The sequence below is a fragment of the Pagrus pagrus genome, assembly GCF_965226575.1.
Source record: "Pagrus pagrus genome assembly, chromosome: 20".
NCBI lineage: Eukaryota > Metazoa > Chordata > Actinopteri > Spariformes > Sparidae > Pagrus > Pagrus pagrus.
The window spans coordinates 25,418,097-25,439,742 of NC_140207.1; the positions used below are offsets into that span (position 1 = coordinate 25,418,097).

The 21,646-nt window shown below is 41.0% G+C and overlaps 1 protein-coding gene across 1 annotated transcript in view; it reads left to right on the plus strand.

Annotated features, from left to right (window-relative positions):
- Window positions 1-21,646, plus strand: part of snx7 (sorting nexin 7) — a 61,139-nt gene that overhangs the window by 22,664 nt on the left and 16,829 nt on the right. Inside the window, exon 8 of the mRNA XM_084340963.1 lies at window positions 4,990-5,142. Coding sequence (XP_084197089.1) covers window positions 4,990-5,142 — 153 coding nt within the window. The remainder of the gene's footprint in view (window positions 1-4,989; window positions 5,143-21,646) is intronic.

Below are 21,646 nucleotides of genomic sequence, written 5' to 3' on the forward strand. Positions count from 1 at the left end.
TTTTATCAGCAATCTGACAGAAAAATAACTGATACTGATATAAGGAAAAATGGGTCTGATTATCGGTCTTTCCCTACTCATGAGGACAAATTAACCCATGCTTAAGTCATATTGATTACAATCTAATTTCCAAGTATAGGCCTAAATAGTATTGCCGACAAATTTAATCACATAAATAGCTTTACTGATTTACACTATAAACTGCAAACAAAGACATATAATTTGCTATTTGCATGTTAGTGATGCACTGATCACAACTATATCCACTAGCAATGTGGATAATCAACAGAATGGACATAACAGAATGTTAAAAAAATGTAAAAAAAACATTCTGAATAGCGTTCTGTGAATAATGTTAGTGTTATTCTAAAGTGTTCTTCTACACATCCAAAGGGTCACTAATGAATTCCAGATTCATATGGTGAGATTGTTTTGAGTAGGGGTTGACCAATTGTCAGCGTGGCCAATTATCGGGGCCGATATTCAGCATGTTTCAGATAATTGGTATCTTCGATTTTTGTGTCCGATTGCCGGTAAAATAAATTGATTTAAAAATTCTCTGCTCTGGCTCTGATGCTGCATCCTACCTCTATCTGTAGTCACAACTCTGTGGTCTCACTCAATGTCCCACAACACTATCTGATTGGTTACACGTCACAAGTGATAGTCTGTCAACACTGAGTAATGTGAGTCTGCAAAGTAACTAGAAACTAAAGTTGTCAAATACATGTTGTTGAGTGGAAATATTGAGTAGCAGAAAATGGAAATACTCAAGTACCTCAAAATTGTACTTGAGTACATTAATTGATAAAATGTTTGTTAGTTACATTTCCTGGTTATTCTCAACTTTGACACTAAGATTTTTATTTTTACTGCAAATGTATATTGGTTCCAAATATGGGTTATCTCTCTTCTTGTTTACAAATAATCGGTTTCAGTATCAGCCCATCCTCTAATAAATACAGACCTCCATCAGAGCTGTCTTCAAAATATTAATTTCAGAAGCTAAAAGTATAATTCTGGTTCCTCTGGAAAGTTTTCTCTATCACAGTCACATCATTAGTTTACACTTTATTATTACCTTATACTGTTATAGATTTTATTAGTGCTGTGTTATTATAGAAAATGCATTGCTGGTTTCAGCCACTAGTAGGTTCAGTGAGCCACTGAACCAACACAAACTATGCCTGTGCAGGAAAGCTCTCCCACTGTTGAGTAGATAATTAATAAGTTGTTCAGCTGCAACACATTAAATAGCATGTAAACATACCTGCCAATGTCATTTGGGTCCGGTTGGATGTTGGTGTCTTCTTTCCTCCTTATTACCACCAACAACAGCCTCCAGTCCGAGGCCTGATCAGCCTCGGACTTGTAGGCTCCAGCACAAGTTTCTTTACTGTGTTTGTTTGCTGCGTTTACTCTGCAAGCCCGCCCACTGCTGTCCAACAAACATGGATACCAACAAGTGCCTCCAGCCTACTGGGACCAAAGGGAGCATGACCTTTATCCTACCCTATAATAATAAAAACTACAAATGTAAACACATGTTGACATTAGACTGCTATAACTCAATTTTACTTTTAAATACAATGCTGAAGTATTTCACATAAGAACCTACAGAAAGGACGTATAAAACAAGATAAAACATTTCCTTTTCAAATTCCTAGAGTGATTTACTACATACTGAATACATTTATATCTACTGTAAGATATCCTATACACACTTACTGCTTCATATCTAAACTCGCCTTGGATATTATGTTACTACTGGAAACTTTTGTAGGGGAGACAAATAATGGTACACACATGCACACGCACACATGCACACACACACACACACACACACACACACACACACACACACACACACACACACACAGATGATAGATGCTATTCAATCGCAGCCTTGACAAGGTGGCTGGATCGATATCACTGCAGTAACAAGCGGGCCACTGACGTCCCTGTAGGTGTGTGTGTGTGTGTGTGTGCATGTGGGCACGTGCGTTGTGGTTAAGCCCATGTTAAGCATGCTTTGTTTATTGAACTTGACTAAATGCCATTGTCAGTCTAAATGTCAGACCACTAATCCGTGCTCAGGCTCAGTGAATCCAGCAGCATGATAACATCTGATTATCTGCACTGTGAGGAGAGCTAACATCATGTGTGCTTTAGGCTCTCCATAGTCTCAGACTACATTTACTGTTCATTTTTATTGCTGAAATACACATAATGATCATAATAGGTATTGTATATAACAACACCTGGTTCATTGTGACACTAACTCAGTCTCTGAAACGAAGGCTATTTGATGCCTTGGATGTTTGTTCAGTGTCTCCCGTAATTCTCAAATGGTTATGTAATGCTGCTCTAATGGTTTAGATGCCACTAACTAACACTGTGCTATAAAACATAATGTGCACTTGTTTGTAACTCCCCAACTCCCTCCCAAGATTGGGCTACAGTGTAGTAACTTTATGTGTAGAGGAGGAGAATAACCACACTCAATGAATCTTTTTTAAAAAAATGGTAAGTAGGTTTACAAAAGGAAATTTCATACAATTAGACTAATTGGAGCCTGTCATGCTGCAAATGTAATACATTCCATCATCTTCACATTTAAAGGAGTCATTTATTAAAAAAAATATTGAAGATATGGCCAGATCTGTAGTTTAAAACATTATCAACAGAATGTGAAGAGAACAGCAGCAGCTGACGTTATGTCAAAAACCAGGGCTCCAGACTGTGACCATTTAGTCACATTTTGTGACCATTTTTGGAGACAGTGCGACCATTTTTTCTAAAGAGGAGTACCTGTGTGATTTGATGATCAAATATGCCCCCTGTGTGTTTTTTATATAATCAACATCATCGTGTCAAACACCAGGAGCAACATTTCTGCGGTAACCTTTTGCCATTACAGGGGGAGGAGAGACATGTTACTAACCAAACATTCTATAACTGATTACTGTTAAAATATTGAGTTCTTTAAAGGGCCCATTTGTAAGAAAATGTGATTTCGAGTCTCATTCCCAACATGTCAAATACTGACGCTACCATCCCAAAGCCACAGTGTTTCACGAGTTGGGAGTGAGACTCAAAAATCAACCTTTCTTACAAATAATAGGACCTTTTAACAATTATTTTAATAACAAATATCCCTTATAGCACCTTTTAAGGTTCTACTGAATTATTATGTCTGGCACTTGATGCTGACTGCTACAATAGGGTAGTAAAAACAAACTAAATACTGGATATCAGAGGAGAGAGGTGCCCCCAAAATTGTTCTAGGTCTTAGAGAGGTAAAGGAAAATAATATATTTTTATAGCCCTTAAAGGGCAGCTGAACAAGCTGTATTCACATCACTGACATGATATAGCCATACAAAGTTGATGCTGGAACGTGTTAACAAACAGTTGCTTATTTCGACATCTAGCAAACACAGAGCAACATTAGCATTCATTTTAAGTGGTGGTGGCTTTCACTTCACACATCATCATTTGATTTATAGTAGTAGTAGTAGTTATGAGAGTCGGGTGCTTTTCATTCATGTGACGGTATTTTTATTGAACTGTGTACTTTGTTTTGTCCTGCATGTGTTCTCTTGTTGTGTGTCTTTTTATATAAAGGCTAATCTAAGAACAGTCATAGTACACAATCTTAGGCTGTAAATGTTGTGGTACGTGGCAATACTCCCGCTACACATTAAATATGTAACATTTGCTCTCACCCTGTTGTCTGAGTTTGTCAAATGTATTACTTCTCTCAGAGCAAAAGGCTACTTCAGCAACATTCTTAAAGGAATAGTTCACTCTAGAACGAAATTCAGTCATTATCGACTCACCCTCATGCTGATGAGAAGTCCAGTGTAGTTTCTTATTCCTCAAAGTGCAGCTGGAGACCCGCGGGGGTACCCTCCAGCAGCAATAATCTATATAACGAGCGTAAATGGTGTCCGAGACGAAAAGGTCCATAAAACTAAACAAAAACTTTGTAATATTCCTCCATACTGCTCGTCCGCTGCAATCCAAGTGTCCTGAAGTGGCGACATCCAGAGTTTACTCGAAACAACGTCATTTAGTACATTTTTCTAGCCTAAACAGTCACTATGCTATATTTGCCTGGAGGCCGATCCCGCATTCACTCGAGTCTCCCTCACAGCCGATTGCACTACGGAAACCGCGCCGGACAAGATGAACGAGAACTCGCGATAGATACACACCGGTATTTACATCCTGCTGTGAGCGACCGAGCGACACACAAACACAAGAGGGATCTACCATGAAAATCTGCCATGAAATCCTGGGTATGAAATCTCCCAGGAAAATGAAGGCTGACTGGCAGCCAGACATCATTTCTATCTGCTTTCATGTTTCCATTATAGACTAAATGAATTAAAAAACTAACGTTTTGTCCTATGTTGTTTTACTCCCCCACACTTTATACTTCTTCTGTGCTAGTGCACAGTTTCACAACACCAATTTCTTCTACAAATCCATCCAGAGTGCCATAATGTGAGGCTGTCAGCTCATTGCACCAAACCACTTAAACAACTGTAAGAGTTTAATGTCTAATGTTTGAGTAACCTCACCTTTTTTGTTAAACCTGTGCATAATTTGATATCCTCCTCTCCCATGCTTATTTGACAGCCACACTAAATCACTTGAAGTCATTGTGAATATCATCTGTGCACTCACGTCAGTGCAACTCAACTATTGGCTGATACGTTTCCCTGTTTGGCTGTTACAAAGCAGACCGTTCTATTCAAAATGCTTTGAGTGGTTTGTCTCCTCCCTTAAGATAACATAACATCTCTGCTTTGACGGTGGAGTACCCATTGAACTCAGACTTTCTTTCTGACTTTGAAACCATGCTGTTTACAGGCACATTTGTATAGTATTTGTTTTAAAAGACAGAGAATGTGTTGGTCAGATGGTGATGCTTGTTCGCTGGAAGTGTTTGGTCATTGGTTTGTGTGTTTTGACTTGCAGCTGCAGGAGGAGGTGGATGGTCTAGCAGATCGGGTGGAGCTGGCCAACAACGCCTTGAAGGGAGACTGGTCCCGCTGGCAGAACAGCATGAGAACTGACCTCAAATCAGCCTTTATATCCACTGCTGAGAAGAACATGGAGTACTACGAGAAGGTGAGAGCACAGAACTTTAAATCTCTCCTTGAATTTAGAACAGATATTTCTGTCAGGGTGGACCAGGGTTTATGAAGCCAACAGTGTGTTGATTAAGCAATATGAAAAAAAATCCTTAACTGTTTACAGTTTATTAGCAAACTACTGCAGATATAATGTATGAAAGGGCACAATTGCATAAACTTCAGTAAAAACTCAGTTAATTGAAGTTATTCAACATACATAAGCATACCCTCTGTAACCTGCAGTAGAGCATTGATATCTGACCTGAACCCGAACAATGTGGCATCAACTGCGCAACCTTAACTGTTTTTCTTCTGCTCTGCCACATTCACCTTCATCAATACTAGGAATGCAACTGTAGCAAGTAACTTACTGTCACTGTGCTCATTCATATTTTAAGACGCTACAAATTATATCCAGCTATGAAACGCCTGACAAGTTGGCACGGAAGTACAGAGAGACGTTGCAATTGAGATACACCATCTTGTCTTGTCTTATTGGTGTAAACTGGCAGGTTTTTAGAACGTTGAAGACCAGCACATTGTAAATAGGTGCAAGTTTCAACCTGTCTCGTCGCAGATCATTGATCTGAACGGGCTGCATCGGGACTCGAGTCAGGCTACTACTGTCTTCAACTCAATCAAGTTCAGGCCTGAGCTGCACTCTAACCTACATGTGCCAAGTAAAAAAATAAGCGTTTGTTAAAAAATGTGTAAAAATGTGCTTTTAGTCAAAATATTATCAAAATTGCAGTATGGCTAAGAGCAATATCCAAATTGCTGGAGCTGCAATTTTTTGATGAGTGTAAAATGTATGACAGAAGAGCATTATAATGAAGGACATTAGTGCTGCAGAGATGTCCTGGTCTATAAATCTTTAGTTTGGTACAGACCCCAACAAATGTCACATCTTCATGATTTTACCAAGTGCTGTATTGTAGGTAACTGGATGTGTTTCAGTTTCTTGAAGACGTTTCACCTCTCATCCAAGAGGCTTCTTCAGTTCTAACTGACTGGAGGGGAGTTGCAGGCTTTTAAACTCTGTGTGGGAGTGTCCTTACAGAGTCATTAAGGACACGTGTGAGCTCTGAGTTTCAGATTTGTTAGGGCCACTTGTGGGTCGTTGACCCAACGGGCCTTCATGTGGGTTGCTAGGGCTAGGTGAGCCCAGGTGTGAATGGTTGTTAAGCTGTCTGGACAGAAGAGTCTTGACCTGAGGAGTTGGCCCTCCTGTGTTGTGCCATTAATTTATGGAGAGGTTGTCCACTTACATCTGAAGGAGAAAAATCATTCCTTTGAGGACAACAATGTAAACATCTTGGCCAGAGAAGACAGGTGGTTTGAAAGAGGAGTAAAAGATCCATCTATGTCAAACTGGAACGACCGTCTTTGAACAGAGGAGGTGGCCTACGACATTACTTATCACCCACCTGCTGTACAACGCTGTACTAAGTTCCCTCCCCAGACAGCTTAACAACCGTTCACACCTGGGCTCACCTAGCCCGAGCAACCCACATGAAGGCCAGTTACAATACAACACTTAGAATTACCATGACCTGGATGACTGAGAACCTTCATCAACATCTTCATCTTCAAGTTTCAGTGAATATTAAAATTATGTTGCAAAAATTATCATGTGAAATCAAGTGAATAATATCGCATTTGCAATATCTGTCATAATAATTGCAATATGATTTTTTGACCATATCAAGCAGCCCCAGCCGGTATGTTCTGGAAAAAGAGTTGCAGCGACCGTTGTAAAAACTGTAGTCAGACGGAAAGCTGGGGCTGGTTAAAAATATGAATATTGCCTTTACCAGTAAGATCCCTGGCCCTCCAGAGAAACCAATATTTACCTCCAGCTACTGACAATAATCTGACTACAAGTACTCGCTCCATCAGCTTAGATTAAAAAAATGTGTTCACTGCATCACCCAATTTGTATTTTGGTTGATAAACTAGCGTCAACCTGAAATTATTTGTTAATTATGGCCAATATTATTCTGTTTTATGAAAGCTGCAGGAGATGTGGTTTTATTCAGCAGGACTGCATGGAAATACTAAACACTCTGCAAATGTGAAATGCTCTTGGAAATGCGACCTTGTTTAATATTCTTTTTCACAACCACCTGGAGAAGTGATATTGTGTTTATAGTATGTCCCAGTGGCAGCATTGGGACTAATTAACCCAGGTCCTCTTACAGATGCTTTTATACCCAGCAAATGATATACATTTGTTTGAGAACTGACTGCTAGTTATTCTGAGAATCAGCCCAAAATACTGGTACCAAAGATCCAGCTGCTTTCATGTCTTTTCAGATATTTCACGTGAAATGGATTTAACCTGAGAGAAGAGGGTGGAGATATTGATGGAGGCGAGTAGGAGAGAGAAAAAAAGAGAAGAGACAGAAGTTGCAATGTGGAAGGGACAATCCTGTATCCAGATTAAGGAGCAGGCAGCTTAGCAGAGACAGCAGGGAATTAGATGTTGAAAAAGAACAATGGAGCTAGTTGGAGGAGCGAGCATTACAGCAGGAGGAGAATGAGTCAATGAAGCTGTTACGGTAACAATCATTGACTCTTCTATAGATTTTGTTGGTCACGGTGGAGTTGAAGCTTGCAGCAAGGACAGACATATGCTTCCATTTGGCTTGGATGTATTTTGTTCCTGGAGACTGGATCTCTGCCAGCAGAGGGTAGTGCTGCTTTAGATTTCTTTCTCCTCAAACAGCTGGCCTGTGGAAGGGTTGTCAGCTCTTGTATTTCCTGTGGAAGCTTTTCTTCAACAGTTAAAGGCCCTTTAGAGCATGCTGATTGTCAAAATCACCTCATGCGTTCTGTTTCCCATTCGTCTTTAATGTATGCTCCATTGCTGTTTTCCTTAAAAGACTGCAGCAGTTGGACCATTTGCTTGTCATTGGTAGATGGTTGGCAGCTAAACAAGCACATATTATAAGAAACTGAATACTTTATTGTGAAATTTTTTTTTGCATTTTGCCTTTATCTAACAGTGACAGTAGAGATACAGATAGAAAATAAAGGGTGTAAGAGAGTGTCTCAAGCCACAACCAAACTAGGGGCATTTCAGTTAAATGGCACTGCTTTGATGATACAATCAGTGTCGGGACAGTTACTCAGTTGCAGATGAAAGCGTATTGTTGCCTGCACAAAGTTTGCAACAGACTACAGTGTTTTTGGCATCATTAACTGAGACAAACTCACTGAGACAGACCTTTCTTCTTTTGTCCAACCAACAGTCCAAAACCCAAAGATAATCGGTTTGTTATCATACAAGACCAAGAATACAAGCTGATGTTGGGATTTGAGATGTTGATATTTGGGCATTTTTCTTAAAAATGACTGGAGTGGTTAATATGTTAACTGATTTGATGACTGTAGACTGTTTGGTGTGGCAGAAGTTGACTGGCTTGTACATAGTCCTGAATATTAGTTGGCGTTGCTAAAAAGCAGCATGATATTTGTTCAGTCAGCCTGTTTTGTTTCTCAGTTTCTGGTACTGCTAACACATAAGAAGAGTGTGGTGTTTTTGGATAGACCTTTTTTTAACCAGCAGTTTAATAATAGTGTGTGTGTGTGTGTGTGTGTGTGTGTGTGTGTGTGTGTGTGTGTGTGTGTGTGTGTGTGTGTGTGTGTGTGTGTGTGTGTGTGTGTGTGTGTGTGTGTGTGTGTGTGTGTGTGTGTGTGTCATTATTTTGGTTTTCTCTCCAGTGTCTCTCTCTGCAGAGACAATCCTCTCCCTGCAGCAGCTCTAACAAAAACACTCATCACCCAGCACATTTGCCCCTGGCAAGCAAATGCAATACAACAAATGATTACTGTTGTGTGTGTGCACATGTCTGAGCGTGGGTGTGAAAATGTGTATGTAGAAGGAGCAGCCAAAGAGCACTCGGCACCTGAATGTGAAGGCATTTCTTAAAAAGCCAGTGAAAAAATTGTTTGAAAGTGAGCTTTCAGGCATTGATTGTACCTGATCAATGGATACATCCATGGAGGTGCACAACAATACAATAGTATTTATGAGTTAAACCACACATGAATTTAGCTCTGATGTTGGAACATTTCGAAATGAAATATTAATGATTCTCAAAGCTACTTAATTTGAGCACTCAGAAGTTAAGAACATAACTGTGTGTTCATGCTCCATGAATAGCTTCCCTTTTTCTGATTAGTTCATGAAAAATAAACAGAAAAACTATTTGAAGACATTCAACCACGACAGTACATGGAGATGCTTAGGAGAAGCCTTGGATTTCTACACGTTAAAGTAATATGCTTGGGGATGTAGTAAATAAATACTAAATATGTAGAGTTTGGATGGTTTAGACACAGCAGCGAAAATATATAAAAAAACGTTTGCTTGCATATAACATTAGCATGCATGGCAAATGAGCTTACTTAATGTCTCTTCCCAAGAGTTCACATATTGTTAGCTGACTACAGTACGGGGTTCAAAAGTGACATTGGAAAAAGCCCTCGTCATAAATAACACATCCACTGCTGGATTAGGGTACATTTTCACACCAGCAGTCCCAAACCACAGCAGTTAGTCCACATGCTAAAAGCCTTTCGCTTGTTAAGTGAAACATTCTGTTCAAAAACACAAACAATAAGGCATAAATCTAACATCTCTGTTGCTTGTCCACATATGTTTTCCACTTACAAACAGCTTTACGTAGAACAAAATAACCATGTAGGTCGACTGCAGAAGCAGCTTATTACAAGCTATTTTTACTTTTATACTTAGGTGACTTGTAGCTGCTTTCGGGGACAGACAGGTTAAACAAAAAAAAAAGACTGTCAGACTGCCTCATTGTTACTTATAGCACCTCACCCTGTTATTTTCATATTGTGACTTGATAATACCTCAAAAAGTTGTTATGTGGAAGTTGTTAGCAAACAGCTGTACACATCTAGTAAAATTACGATTCATTTACAGTTGCATTTGTGTCTTCCTGATGGATGTAAGTCTAATATTCTCTCTCCTTTAAGTTCTGTTTTGGTCTCTACCAACTCCTGAAAAATATGGTGGGATGGTGAGGCTTAACTAAAACAGAGTAGTCTTGAAGCCAAAAGGAACTGAAAATGGTTTCAGTTTAATAGTTCAATATGTGCACAGTTGCATGCCAACATGCCCATGTTATAAGTTCAAGGTGATTTATTTGTGCATGGATAACACAGGGTTGCTCAATTCAATCAAAGTGTGTTGTCCCTTTATGCTGCAAACACCTACAACATGCAAATACATGAATTTAGAATACAATAGGATGAAATATGAGATGAAAAATAAAATTGATTTTATTACATACCTGTAACAACACACAAACATTCAACATGTCTTCTCATTCTCCTGGCGCTTGCACTGTTTGAATGTTTAGGAAGGAGGTGCTCATGGACAGACAAGGTGGCAAAGACGTGCCATGGGAATTTCGAAATAAAGTCATATCATTAAGATAATAATATGTATCCATGTTTTCACTTTGCATTGATGGTATTGGATTGTTGTTCATTGAATCAATATCTAAATTAAGATCAATGGATCATAACATCCCTACCAAAATCCCAGCACTTCCTTCTACAATGCTGATGAGTGTTTCTGTCATAGGTCATACAAAAAAACCTGATTAAAACAAAATGTAGCAAAGTTTGAAGGAGCTACAGGCCATCACATCTGTATGTGCTGCGGTTGCCATGGCAGCGAGCGCGAGTGGTAAATTCAGTATTCACTGATCCTTACCTGACAGCTTCTTGGAAACCAGACTCTTGTCTTTCTAAGTCTTGTATCACTCCTCTTGTTTCTGCCAACCAGTGTAGCCTGCTCAATCCAGCCTTTAGAAAAAAAAGAAAACCACAAAGTACAGACAGACAAACATTATCTGCTATATGGATGGCAAATTAAACCCATCAACAATTTTTTTATTTTGTCTTTATTTTTGTCTTTCTTTTTAAGTTTTTTCTTCATCCAAAAGAAATGGTTTCTTGTCCGAAGGCTAGTTGAGGGAACACAGATCAATTGTGCTTTGTGACGCATGTTCCATGACTCGGAACATTAAGTGTCTTTACTGCCAAGTCATTACATCAGCTTGACATACAGTAGCTCAGCCACTCACTTGCATTGCAGTGACCGTATCATGAAATTTATTAAGCAGCAGAGGCCTCTCTGAGAGAAATGCTCTGTCACTGGAAAAAGACAGAAATTCAATTGCAATAATTTATGTACAGTTGGATCCAAAAAGACCACTCGTCAATATACTTCCATTTTGCCTTTGTTTTAAATTAAATAGTTATTTTTTCATTACCAATGATAATATCAACTTTATCAGCAACAATTTAAGTGCAAAGTTGAGTCTTAAGTCTTAGTATTATGTCTTTAGTATTTGGTGCAGGATCCACATTTAGATTTGTCTACTGACAGTCTACACCAGTATGTCAAATTAAAATTCAAAATATTGAGCCTTTATCATGAAATATATAATAAAATAAATAAAAAGTTATTATACAGGCTACTGTTAATCACTTGATCAGTGATATGACCTCATAGTCAGCGCAATAAAATTGTGTAACCTCTTGCTGCAGTCAAGACTGTGTCTATTAACACACATATTGATTTAGGGGAAAACGATTATTCAAGGAAAGCAAAAGCACAATAGGAATGCATTCAGTGATTGGACTGTAAAATGTACAGAACCATGAAAACAACGACTTTAGAGTCAAACATTTATAACTATACTCCAAACAAAACATAAGACAACAGTGAACACTAACTACAATGAACAAATAACAAAGTGGTGTGGAGGTAAATGTAGCCTAAGTGGAGCTGTGTTTAGCAACACAACAGAACTCTGAATGGAGGAACCTTAAAACATTGATGCCATCATTCAATCAACTGAGAGTATTGAGAGTAAAACTGAAAGTGTTTGACTCCATTGGTCATCATAGTTACTGGGAAATCCTAGTTTGAATTTAGTTCATCCTAATGTAGGCTATGCTTATTAAACCTGTATACCATCAACCGTATTCAACCCTGGGAAAGTTAGTTATACCTGCATGGCATTGGCATGTCTGATGAAGTTTGAGGATAACAAGGAATGAAGAGGAGGTGTTGCGTCCTTCTGGGTCAGAACACAAAGTTTTCTGCCGTAGTGCTTAATGCAACATTATTGGGAATTAGGGTTGCATTTGGCTATCAATAATAATTAATGGTTAATTAATTAATGGTCAGCATCGCTGATGTGGGGAGAAGTTCTTTGGGCCTGCTGGAACTGCAGCTGGCAGCTTTTAGCAGCCGTTGGGCCCAGAAGAATCCAACAGAAGAGAAATTGGGGACAGGCAGCCCAGTGGGCAAAGAGGTGGAGAAGAAGAGAGAGAACAAAGGAAGTAGCTGGAGTTTTGACTGTCTGGTCAGTGGGGGGTCTGTCACCCTGACCAGTAATGGCTCAAAGCTGGGTCTCTTGGCAGTCTTTGCACCTAGGTGTGAAGGAATTCTGGGGAACTGATTTCTGAGTCCATTTTGAAATCTACAATGAACGACTTTATCTGTGGGTCCCAACACTGCAAAACCTAATGACTTGTTCTTGTGATGTCACAGAATGCTTGACGTTCTCAGTCTTCAAGGGCCTCCATAAATGATCTGTTGGGTTGAGGTCAGGTGAATGTGGAGGACAGTCCATGAGAGTCAGGACTCTTTGGTCTTCTTTGGTCTTAAGTAGTTGTGTCAAAGCTTTGAGGTATGCTTGGCCTCATTATCCTGCTGCAGTATGAATCCTCCTCCACAAAGATCAAACCAGAGGGTGGAGCATGTCTCCAAAAAAAGGGGCGGGGATTCGTCTTGGTCAGGGTGGAGTCAATTCTGTGCAGGAGTCCAACTCCAGAGAAGACATAGCAGCCCCAAGACTTGAATATTACCTCCTCTATGTTTCACTGTTGGTTTGAAATTGGATTTATCCAGAGTTTATCCTGCCAGCTCCCTTGTCCTAAGTCCGGGTGAGCTACATCTGTGAATAGAGCAGACAAGCAATCAGTGACCTTCGGTGTTATTGCTGGTTTAATTAGCAACAAATACTCAGACGTACACCGGGACATCCGAAAATGACATTTAAACTGCTCGTCAAAGCGGTGGTGCCTCACGCTGTTCTCTGCTTGCTTATATATTATTTTCCACTCTTTTGTTGATATTGTGGATACGTCCAAATGCAAGTTTTTATCAACTCAAAATGTCTGTAGCCTCCTACCCAGGCACTGCCCCTCGCCCAAACCATATGTAGTATTTCAAACATGTGTGAACACATCTGACACGGACAGTCTATTGATGTGTGCTGAATGTCTAAATAAACAAATGTGGACGATATCCTGATCTGATTCCCTGGATATTGTCCAAAGTTCATTTGTGAAAGGGGCTTTAGATAGCATTCTTTTATTGAAGTCTTTTGTTGTTTATTTATTGATATATTTATATGAATGGAACTTTTAACAAGTGACCAGGTCTCTTGTAGAGACAAGAGAAAAGTTGCTACTTTGAGTGTGCATGTGTGTTCAGGGGATCCTTTGTTTTCTGTCCTTGGCTTGTTAAATGGCACAAATGTGTTTACAAAGGCTCTCAATGCCCCTGCCGGCTATCAATCAAATACTTACAATGGCCTGCCCATTTAGTTGTGGAGGCTAACATAACATGTCTGATGTATCTCCAAGACTTTTTTGTTATTTTAAATAATGGAGAATGGAGAAAATAGAAAAATGTTAAAAATACATTAAGGAGTGTGGGCGGAACGAGGACGATGTAAGATCCGCTGGAATGTGCCTTTTTTACACTTTTATATAACACTTTTGTATTCTTTCAGCTGGCGTTAAGCCCTAATACTGCAGCCTTTTACTGTATATGAACTTATTTTTTTGTTCGCGGGCACTCTATGATGGCAGGCCGAGGGAGAAACGATGCTTCTAAAACAGACCATGGCAGGCCCCAGCCATCAAGCCAGATGCTAATGCTAATGCCACCCTGTTGCTGAACATGAGGGAGATGATGGACGAAATGCGCTCGGACATCCTCAGTAAGTTTGAAACCACCATCTCAGCAGCAGTTAAAAGAGAGATTGTGGCGGCTTTGGAGCCCTTTGAGAACAGACTTGCTTCATATGGCGTATCGATCGCGGACCTAATGGCCAATGCCCACGACACGGAGCTATCCGACCTCCGAGCTAACGTTAGCAAGCTAACCGCCACTGTTGACTCCCTGTCAAAGAAATGCGAGGACCTGGAGGGTCGTTCAAGATGGAATAATGTTCGCCTAGTTGGCCTGCCTGAGGGCACAGAGGGTCCTCGTCCCACCGAGTTTGCTGCCCAGCTCCTACAAGACATACTTGGTCTTGATAACAAACCTATGCTGGACCGGGCCCATCGCACTCTACGCACCAAACCCAAGGATGGTGAGCCCCCTCGTCCACTCGTTATTCGGGTAAACCTATTTCAAGTCCGGAACCAAATTCTGTGTCGAGCCGGAGAAGCTTCCCCGCTTTCCTACATGGGCAGGAGGATCTCGATCTACCCCGACTTCACCCCGGCGGTGCCTAAGAAGTGGGCCGCCTTTGCCACAGTAAAAGGGGAGCTCCACTCCTGCCCAAACAACAAATTTGGTCTTCTTTACCTAGCAACGCTACGCATCACTCTGCCCGGCGGGCAGACCCACAGGTTTGAGGATCCGACATTGGCTTTACATTTCATTGAGAAGAACATTAAAAGGCGAGTCACTCCTGACACTATTTAGCAAACATGTTTACTTGCTATTGGGCTGATTCTGTTACTAGTCCCGAGGACTACATTTGCCATTCATCCTTGATGTCTTGTTTTCTTAATGTGTTCAGTGAACAACAGTTCTGATATGACACCGATTTTGTTTTCTTGTTTACTCCTGTCAGTCTTGATTTTCTCCAACATGGCTCATGGTGACCACTTGAATGCAGAATACCTCGGGCAAAAACTATAGCACTATAGGTGCCTTACTGTTATGACACAATTGATTGTGAGATGCTGCAAGTGTTCTTTATTGCTTATTGTTCGTATTATTGTTCAATAAGATTGTTTTATGTATTGATTTATTAGTCAGCTTTGGTTACCCGGCTTAGTTATAAGTACATTTATTACAGTGTAATTTCATTGACTTAACTCCATGTCACAGTTCCAACGCCTAATTAGTTGTAGTTCTTCAGTTTTTTAGTATAGGCTCTCTTCAGAGCTATAAGAAGTGTGACAGATTGTTTGTTTAGGGGGTACATTGCGCGCATCCTGTTTGGGGGGATGCTTCTGCTGAAGTCCATGTGGGTTGAAGTCCACTGCTGTCCTCGCCCCTACACCTCGCATGGTCACCACCCACCGCAACCTAAAATCTCTCTCTCCCTCCACTCTCTCCTCACCATCCACAGAACAGTTCTCTCTGCTGTCCACTGAGGAAGCCTCCTCCGTTCTCTTGTCCGCCCTCTCATCCTCTTTAAACACTCTGTCCCCTCACCTCCCGACCAGCTCGTTCATCTCCCCCTCCTCCCTGGCTGTCTGAACAGCTACAAAACAACAGATCGGTGTTACAAACGGCAGAGAGAAAATGGAGATGACCTTGCACACTACTTCCACCTCCTGTCTGACTTCTCATCAACTGTTTCAGCAGCCAAATCTGCCTTCTATCTGTCAAAGATCAACTCCTCGGCCTCCAACCCCAGGAAACTATTCTCCATATTCTCTTCTCTCCTCACCCCTCCTACCGCTCTCCCTCCATCCTCCCTCACTGCTGATGACTTTGCAACTTACTTCACGAAGAAAGTAAGAGACATCAGCTCTTCATTTACGCTGATGCCCTACCAGAAAGCACCTCCCCCAACCCTCACCTATGACAGCCTTACCTGCTTCAGCCCTCTCTCCTCTGAAGATGTTCACACACTAGTGACGTCTAACCGTGCCACCACCTGTTCCCTCGACCCGATTCCCTCCTCTCTTCTCCAAAGCATCTCACATGACATCTTGCCTTACCTCACCACCGTGATCAACTCCTCCCTCACTTCAGGCCGAATTCCAGCTCCTTTCAAGACAGCTACAGTAAAGCCACCCCTAAAGTTACCCACTCTAGACTCAGCTGACATTCAAAACTACAGACTTGTATCTCTTCTTTCGTTCCTCTCTAAAACCCTGGAACGTGCTGTCTTCAACCAACTGGCTGCTTACCTTTTGCAAAACGACCTCCTTGACCCTAATCAGTCAGGCTTCAGGACTGCTCACTCCACTGAGACGGCCCTCCTCACAGTGACTGAGTCGCTCCGGGCCACCAGAGCCTCATCCCGCTCTTCAGTCCTCATCCTCCTCGACTTATTCTCTGCGTTTGACACAGTCAACCACCAACTACTCCTCTCCACTCTGGCTAAACTTGGCATTGCTGGCTCTGCTTTAACCTGGTTCACATCATACCTCACAGAACGCAGCTTCCAGGTCATGTGGAATGGCTCCTTGTCCAAACCCTGCTCCCTGGAAACTGGTGTCCCTCAAGGCTCAGTACTCGGACAGCTTCTGTTTTCACTACATCACTAGGCTCTGCAATCACATCACATGGATTCTCTTATCACTGTTATGCTAATGACACCCAAACAATATTTGCAAAGACCGAAGCCACTGGGAGGGCTGGCCCTGCCAAATTTTAGGTTCTGTTATTGGGCTACCAATATTAGGATTCTTAAATACTGGCTTCAATATAAGGCTTTCAAACCTCCCCCAGCATGGCTGGTTATGGAGGCAAGTTCAGCAAAGCCAGTCTCCCTGAAAGCTTTAGTGCACTCCCCTATCCACTCCTCCACTTTTCCCTACACCAAAAATGTGATTGTTAAGACCTCACTCAGGATCTGGGTTCAGTTTAAGCGCTACTTTGGACTACAGACATTCTCTATTTACGCACCACTAGTAGCTAACCATGCATTTCCTCCTTCCCTAATAGACGGTGTTTTCTTAAGGTGGACAAATTTTGGCATTCATAACCTTAAAGATCTGTATATTAATAATGTCTTCACTTCATTCCAGCAAATTTCAGATGAATTCTCACTTCCTAAGCAACATTTCTATTGGATAAGTCTGAAGCTTTGTTCATGACACTTTTCCTAGCTTTCCTAATTTACCCTCAGACTCAGCTTTGGATAGTTTCTTGATACCAATCACCACTCTTAAAGGCCCTATCTCATATATCTATAACCAAATTAATCTTTTACGTTCAGAGCCCTTAGGCTTAATAAAGTCTCTCTGGGAGGAGGACCTGGGGGTGGCGATATCAGAGGAAGTCTGGACAGAGATTTTGAGACGGGTATATAAATCTTCTATTTGTGCAAGACACAGTCTTATTCAGTGCAAAGTTGTACACCGTACCTATTATACTAAGGCTCGACTGGCTAAGATTTATGAGGGTGTAACTCCAACTTGTGATAGGTGTCAGCAATCTCCTGCGAACTTAATACACACACTCTGGCATTGTCCATCTCTATATAATTACTGGACTGAGATTTTTAATACCCTGTCGGAGGTAGTTGGGGAAAAAATAAGGCCATATGCTCCGAGTGCACTATTTGGGGTTGCCCCCCCTTCCCTCACTAAGTCCAAAAAGGATGTACTTGCTTTTGCTACCCTGCTGGCCAGAAGATTAATTGTAATTAATTGGAGATCAACAATAACGCCCTGCCATGCCCGCTAGATTAGAGACACCCTTTATTTTCTTAAATTGGAGAAAATGAGACTGTCTTTAACTGGCTGCTCCAGTAATTTTGGGAAATTATGGGGCCCATTCCTTCAATTTGTTAAGAAGACAGATTCTACTCACCCCTGACTGACACGACTGAAGCAGCTTGGAGAGGTGGATATGTTATTTCTGCTGTGATGAGGGTTATATGCCGCTACTTTGACTTGGGATGTCTGTTGCTTTCTCTATTGCAGGTTACTATTACCTGACTGATGTGCCTGTGTTTCTCATTTCTTTTTTTGCTTTTTTTTTTGTTTTGTTTTGTTTTGTTTTTGTCCTTTTTGTATTTAATTTTCTTCATTGCGGTTGTTCTAGTGTTATATAAGTTGTTCAGGCATGCAGCAATACCTCAGTGACCACTTTTTCTTTCTGTTGTTTTTCTAAAAAGAAAAAATGTATACTTAACTCCTTGTAAATGTTTTAATACAAATGTATACATCTGCAAAAAAAAAAAATACATTAAAAAAATCACAACTTCTGTGATTTCAGTAGCACTTTTTAACCTGACATGTATGTGACTTGTGCCTTCTTCGGCTGTCACAGTCCTTCCTGGGTGGCAGGCTTCTACTCTTCCCCTACTCTTCTGTCACAGTGTCTCAAGGCTAGAGAGAGCGGACAAGCTGGATGTCCGAAGGGCAGGCTGCTGATGGCAAACTCCCGCCTTGCCGAAACCAAGTCGCTCTAGCTCCTTGTGTATGGAGGGGCAGCCCTCCCTGCACAGACACACAAGAAAGTACAGCTGGCAATCTGCTCACCGCCGCCAGCTTCACGCGTACACCAGCACACATGTATAAATGCTCATTAAGGCATAGGCAAACGCATGCAAGGTGGTCCCCCCAAAAAAATGCAACCGATACAATTATGCAGCATTTTTGGTTCTGACTGAATGACAAGGGAAAGCCAGCAAATCGTGACGAGGTTGTGTGCAAGATTTGCATGAAGAAGCTGACAGTCAGATGGTAATACTCTAAAATCTACGTGCCCATCAGAATTAATCACTCGCTAAATACTGCAAGGATGAATGTTCTTATACTAACGAATACTTTGTCATAATGTCATGTGTAAAAAGTTAATGTGACATAAGATGGAAAATTACAGTTGAAGTGCACTGCAACAGGGCTGCCACCTTGTGGTGGATAAAACGGCATAGCGGGGATTGGCGCTCCTTCAACTGTATACTATGGCGTAGGTTTAACGGTATTAAAAATTGGATACCGTCCAACCCTAGCATGACCCACTGTCACTGATCAGTCATGTAGTGTGAAAACCACAATGACCGTAAAACTAATGACTACAAGGCAGAACGGTGTGTAGTGTGAATAACCAGAAGTCTGATTACTTTTTAAGTTGTGCAGTGTGTTCAAGCCATAAGAAAGGAATAGTAGACCTGTAACTCCTAACCTGTCCGATTTAGTCCATGGGCCTGGTGGTTCTGCTAGGGACGTGTCTGCTATGAATATGTGCAATTCAGGGCAGTGCTAAAATAGTACATGCCTGCTAAGCCAAGTCCTTGTTGCAATGCAAATTATTCTGGTGAAGCATAAAATCGGTACTTGGAAGATTTCATACCTTTTCAAAGCAGGGTTATTCCAGATGAATACATAAATAGACTTTGTCCAGTAGGAGAATCCTTTACTGTGGTGTCGTTCCATTGTGAATAAAATAAAATCTATGCTATTTTGCTTTTTATTTATTATAATTTTGTTCAAATTCCAAGGACTATTTGGACAGGAAATGTTTCTGTGTGGCTGGCAGGATGATTTTAATATTGCATACTCAATGAAGTCAATCCCAACAGACCTTGTTTGTGTAGGATTTTCCAACCCCTTCCCCCCAGTGTTAATTATCGCGCCAAATACCTGCTGTTTTTTGGCACAATTGTTGACCCTCAGAGAATTTATTCCATCTGGATAATAGCTTGTGTTTCTTTATATACTCAGAAGCTTTGTGTGTGAAAGGCTGCAGTTCCTTTTATTGATTTTACAGTTTTATGCTCCAGTATCTAGTTTCAGTTGTGTGGGGTGTAATAAAAAAAAATATTGTTGATAATCTAATAGATATATATTGGCAACGACAGACAGTCCTTTTTGGATTGTGATGAAAAACACAGAATCCTTTACAGCCAGACTAATGAATAAAATGTTATTGACCTCAATAGCTAACAAATAAAAAAAATAAATTCATCACACATCACATCATTGTTGATTTTGAAATCTATACATACCTGGTTTTTCAGGTCCTGGAGCCTATCACAGCTCATACAGGGTGGGGGTTGGGGGGTTCCAGGAACATCCCTGGACTTCTCATGGACATCCATGTGCAGCTTAGACAGTACACTCCATGCCAACGGCACAGTATGAACCATGCAGGCACCGTTGTTTGTAATAAAAATAGAACCACATACAAACCTGAGCAACCAGAGGGAACTTGCTCAGACGAGGGGAGATCATGCAAAGACCACACACAAAGAGAACGGTAGGTTCAAACCCAGGACTTTCTTGCTGTGAGGCAACATTGGTGACTGACCACTGTGCTTTTATGAGGAGGGAAATGCATTCAACAGATTTGTTGGTCAAAAATACACATAATGTATTTTGTTGTGAAAAAATGCATGTAAACATAACTGTGTTGCTTTGTAAGAATCAATATAAACAAGTATAGGTTAAAAAAATGGGGCTCAAGGTGTAGCCCTGAGCCAGCTCACTGACTTTATGGCAAGATTGTACTTCCTTTGTACACTCCCCAGAGCATCATGGGAATTGTTACATTTTTGAAAATTATGGGAATGTAGCAATTGACTTTATTTTGTCAGTGACATGATTCAAGGCGGGAATCATGCGCCAATCTACCACCTTGCCGTATGTGTGAAAGTTAGAGAGACGAAGAGGGTTAGTTTTCATATGTGCACTGAAAGCTTAATGTACTTATTGTAAGTCGCTTTGGGAAAAAATGGTTGCTCAATGCCCTAAATGTAAACGACAAAAAAACCAAAATCATTAACCTGTAACACAGTAATAAAACTGTGAATTTGATGACAAATAACAACACTGACTTCCAATATTGAGGCCTCTTTAATGGCCTACTGACTCTGATGGGATATGTTTGATAATAGGATCTGTCCAATAACATTATTCACAGCAATGTTAAAGATAACTAGAGGATGTTATAACAATATGTAGGCTAGTTCTGTCACAGCAAAAGTATATTAAGGTTACTTATCAAGTGTCCCGGCGACGGAAATCCTGGAGCCATTCCTTGAAGCCTCGGCTGGAGCTTGTCCTTTCCCGGCTTCGTCGTTTTCTACCTGACCGACAAGTCAGCTGAGCAATCTGGTCCAAAAGGGAAGATGTTTTTTTCAGAACTGTCACCGGTATCCCCCTCTCTGCCATGTCCGCCGTTGCATCTTCTGCTGAGTTGAAAATCACTGTACCTTCATTGTAAAACACTCTGTCTGGCCGGGAATGGAGTCTGAAACTATATATTTCTTTCCTTCAGCAAAACTTTCACCTCTGCACACTCCTTCCGTTTCCGCAGCAGCTCAGTGCGTAGTCATGGTCCAGATGTATCCTTTTGCCCAGGGAGTCGAATCCCTTCTTCTGCCAGGCTATTATAATTACCTCCTCCTTCATTCTTTAGATTGAGAACTTGACCAAGATTGATCTTGGCGGGGCTTCAGTCAGAGGTTTCGGGGCGAGTGCCAGGTGCGCTCTTTCTATATTTAGCGCTATAG